Source organism: Empidonax traillii, unplaced genomic scaffold (genome assembly GCF_003031625.1).
Source record: "Empidonax traillii isolate 1590-97213 ecotype Southwest subspecies unplaced genomic scaffold, ASM303162v1 scaffold6057:size6614, whole genome shotgun sequence".
NCBI classification, from domain to species: domain Eukaryota; kingdom Metazoa; phylum Chordata; class Aves; order Passeriformes; family Tyrannidae; genus Empidonax; species Empidonax traillii.
In genome coordinates, this window is record NW_020961250.1 from 1 (window position 1) to 3,763 (window position 3,763).

At 44.3% G+C, this 3,763-nt stretch overlaps 1 protein-coding gene across 2 annotated transcripts in view; it reads left to right on the forward strand.

The window, feature by feature from the left end:
- Positions 1-125: 125 nt before the first annotated feature.
- LOC114073325 (probable bifunctional methylenetetrahydrofolate dehydrogenase/cyclohydrolase 2) overlaps positions 126-3,763 on the forward strand; it is a 6,413-nt gene continuing 2,775 nt past the window's right edge. Inside the window, exon 1 of one of the 2 annotated variants that reach the window (XM_027911100.1) lies at positions 126-391. In XM_027911100.1, coding sequence (XP_027766901.1) covers positions 328-391 — 64 coding nt within the window. In that variant the 5' untranslated portion in view covers positions 126-327. The remainder of the gene's footprint in view (positions 392-3,763) is intronic. The other variant, XM_027911101.1, reaches the window with a different exon arrangement.

Consider the following 3,763-nt stretch of genomic DNA (forward strand, 5'->3'; position numbering starts at 1 on the left):
GAGGAATCCCCTGTTTTGTCTTAATTCAGTCTTGCACCATTTTCTTTGTCATCTTCTCTGCTGAATCTAAAGAAAAGAAATTGCATGGACATAGGGAGAAAGTAGTTTTAATATCTCTTGAGTAGGAGCCATAAGTTTAATTCTGTATCTTGAAATATTGTTAGGAAACAGTTTTTAAGCCTCAGACAGATTTTTAGACCAAATAACCAAGCTGCCCATAGATTAATTTTCTGATGCTAACGTGTCTTCTGTTTTTTGTTTTTATCAGGCATTTCTAGTGAGATCATTCTGAGGCCTAAAGACATTTCTCAGGAAGAGCTCCTAGATATGATAGTGAAGCTCAACAAGGATTCAAGAGTTAGTGGTTTGTTAGTTCAGCTTCCTCTGCCAGGTAGGTGACACCTTTTGTACTGCTCCTCTTCTACAGTTTTTGTGAGAGGAAAGAGTGGGACACCTTTGGGCTACATATACATCTTGTGGACATGAGAAGCTGTTGAGAGAGGACATGCATAGTAAAGGATTAGGTGAGATGGTATTTATTTTGTTCTACCTGCTGTTAATTTTAAACAAAAAAAACAAATCATGAGAATCATCTATGTCAAACTTGCCTTTTTTTAATGATCAGTCAGAGTGGTATTTCAAGGTATTTCAAGGTATTTCCCTCCATGCATAATTTATCCAGTTGAATTATCTTTATTTTTCGACATGTTCCAGTATTTTGCCTTGAGCTCCATATGTTCATCCCCTAGATGATGCTGAGTTATGCTATGCAGGAGATGATGCTACAGCCTTTCTCACAGTGATTGCAGGTTTTGCCTTCAACATTTATTCCTGTTTTCTATGCTGTCCCTAATGTTCCAGGTGAGCTTTGTGCAGAGGTCCTAAAAGCCTGGACTGAAATCTTGGGTTTTTAATTTCCCTTCTCCTAATTTGTACAATGATCTCACTGAAATATCACTTTGGAGTAGCTGGCCAAGTGGTAGTTTTACAGTGATGAAAGTTGTAAAAAAATCCCCTGGACTAAACTAAAAGCATTTTACATCTATGAAAGAGGAAAATTTGGGCAGATGCTAAAGTTGTAGAGGAAGAAGTGCTTTTTTTGTATTTGCAATAAAGAGCAGCGCTCATGGTGAGGGATGTTTGCACTTGGTACACCCGGAGGGCTGCCTGAAACCAGCCACGTGCTGACATACATTTGCCACAAGGTGGAAGTACAACACAGCTAAGGAGCCAGCTCTTGGACCCCAAGTAAGGATCTGCTGCATCGTGGATTTTTGCCTTTGAACAAACATCTCTACCACTAAGAGCAGATCAGAGTAAACAGGTAATGTAACAAATGTTCATTCCAGCAGTGAGAACTCCTGCAAAAGATGGAGTGCTGAGAGCCCAGGAGTGGAAATCTTTGTGTCTGGAGGGTGTAGCAAAAAGTGGCTGATCTGCTTCCTTCAGAGTTGAGCTTGTTATGTGAGTTTTGGGGTTTTTTCAGTAAACAACATGATGTGTGGCTTTTGATCAACATTGGGATACAAAGAGTCAGAAATATCTTTGTTCTCTTGCAGTTTGTGAGCTGGAGCAACTTAACTGTGAGGACTGTGATCCTTGGCTGAGGAGAACTTCCTTTCTGTGCACATTTTGAGAGCGTTGCCTGTAATGTGGTGTTGGTTTTCTGGAGACTCTCCTGTATCTTAGTTAGAATTGCCCAGGAGACAGCAATTTTGTATTATGTTACGTATTTGTGAGAGACGATGAAAATCCCTCTGGTATTTTTTCAAATCCTTTCCTGCTATGCTTTTGTTTTCATCAGTCTTCCCCTTTGAAAGCCAGTCTTTATTTTCCCTGTGCCAGCACTAGGGGCAGATGTTGTTTGTTGTGTAAATAGGAGTTTCTCTGTGTGCAAGTTGGAGTAGCTGGGCGAGGGATGCCCAGTGTAGCCCTGCAGATTTAGCTCACAGGGGAGAGTATTATTGCAGGGAGGAGCTTCATCTAGAGAGCGCGTTGGAGTGGCAGCAAGGAAATTTGTGTAGATAACAGCTGACATTTCATGAGACTGACAGTAAGGTAATTAAGGAATTATTTTGTTCCCTTGGGAATAAACAGGTCTGTGTGCAGGCACGTGGAAACAAACCCAGGACAGTGCATTTCATTAGGTGAAGAAAACCTGTCCATTAAATAACACAGCAAGTATCTCTACAATGAGAGTTGGGTTGGTTGGTTGGTTGGTTTGTGGATGGCCCAGCCAAGACTGTGTTTGGGAAGTGTGCCTCATGGTGAGGCAGGAAGACATCCCCACCCTGTCTTCTCAGGCCCACGTCAGCCCACTTGTCCCCAGCTCTGCATCTCCATTTCTTCCAGGTCCTCTGTGCCCTTTTCTTAAATTTTACAAACCAGTTTTGTAAAGCATGATTACTTTCTCTTTGATGTGATTGTGCCTATTACCTGTCCATTTCTGGGAAGCTACAGACAGACGGGGTGAGGAGATGTCTGTCAGAGCAGGATTCTGCCCCATTCCAGGCACGAGCAAAAGCTGTCACGTTTGTGTTGCAGGAACAGCTGACTTGCCTAAGGTTAGCAGGTCTCCTTTGCAAAAACTATTTAATGTGTTACTCCAAATTTCTTTCTTCTTTATTCTTTTTCATTCTCCAGGTTGACATAAAAGCAAGGTTACAGTTGCTTTGAGTCTCTCTGAGGCGAGTTTCACTTCTAGGAGACTCTTTCATCCGTGTACTTAATATCTTAATTTCCACAGCCCTTTCTCATTTAGGATTCAGAAGGAAACTCCTCTCATCAGAAAATGGAGAATTAAGTTGTAAATCATAACAGTGTGGTTTAACTTTATGGTGTTTTTTAATTGGAAATCTTCTAACAGGAGTTTACAATGGTCTAAGTTTTAATAGCATGCATGATGATATCTTTTAATTAGTGATGTCCTTTTAATGCAAACCCACAAAATACCAACTAAATGCAAAAATCCTGTTTATGTCTCTCAACTATTGTTACCGGCAATGTCTGAATTTCCTTATTAACTCTGCTGTCCCTTTATTTGGCTTTTTTAACCATCCCGTAGTGCTCTCTGAATGGGACGTTGGGATTACATGGCCTCACAGTTGCAGGGTTATGTTGGGATCTGGCCTGGAACAGGTGACATGTCGTTATGTGAAATGTGCAAAAGTAATTGTTCTGAGATGGAAATGGAGCGGAGCAGCCGCTCGACACCTGTGTCACCGTCCTTTTCTCCTCTCTCCTTGGTTTGGCCCCCCTCAGGCTTGGCTGTGCTTCCTTGTTCCCTGTGGGGCCCAAAGAGTCAGTTCCCTCCATTTTGGGGCAGCCCCTGGGTCAGTCCCCGCCATTTTGGGGCTCTCGAGGCTCTGGGTCGGTCCCCGCCATTTTGGGGCAGCCCCTGGGTCAGTCCCCACCATTTTGGGGCAGCCCCTGGGTCAGTCCCCGCCATTTTGGGGCTCTTTAGGCCCTGGGTCAGTCCCCTCCATTTTGGGGCTCTCAAGGCCTGGGGTCAGTCCCCTCCATTTTGGGGCAGCCCCTGGATCAGTCCCCGCCATTTTGGGGTTCTCAAGGCCCAGGGTCAGTCCCCTCCATTTTGGGGCAGCCCCTGGATCAGTCCCCACCATTTTGGGGCTCTCAAGGCCCAGGGTCAGTCCCCTCCATTTTGGGGCAGCCCCTGGATCAGTCCCCACCATTTTGGGGCTCTCAAGGCCCAGGGTCAGTCCCCTCCATTTTGGGGCAGCCCCTGGATCAGTCCCCACCATTT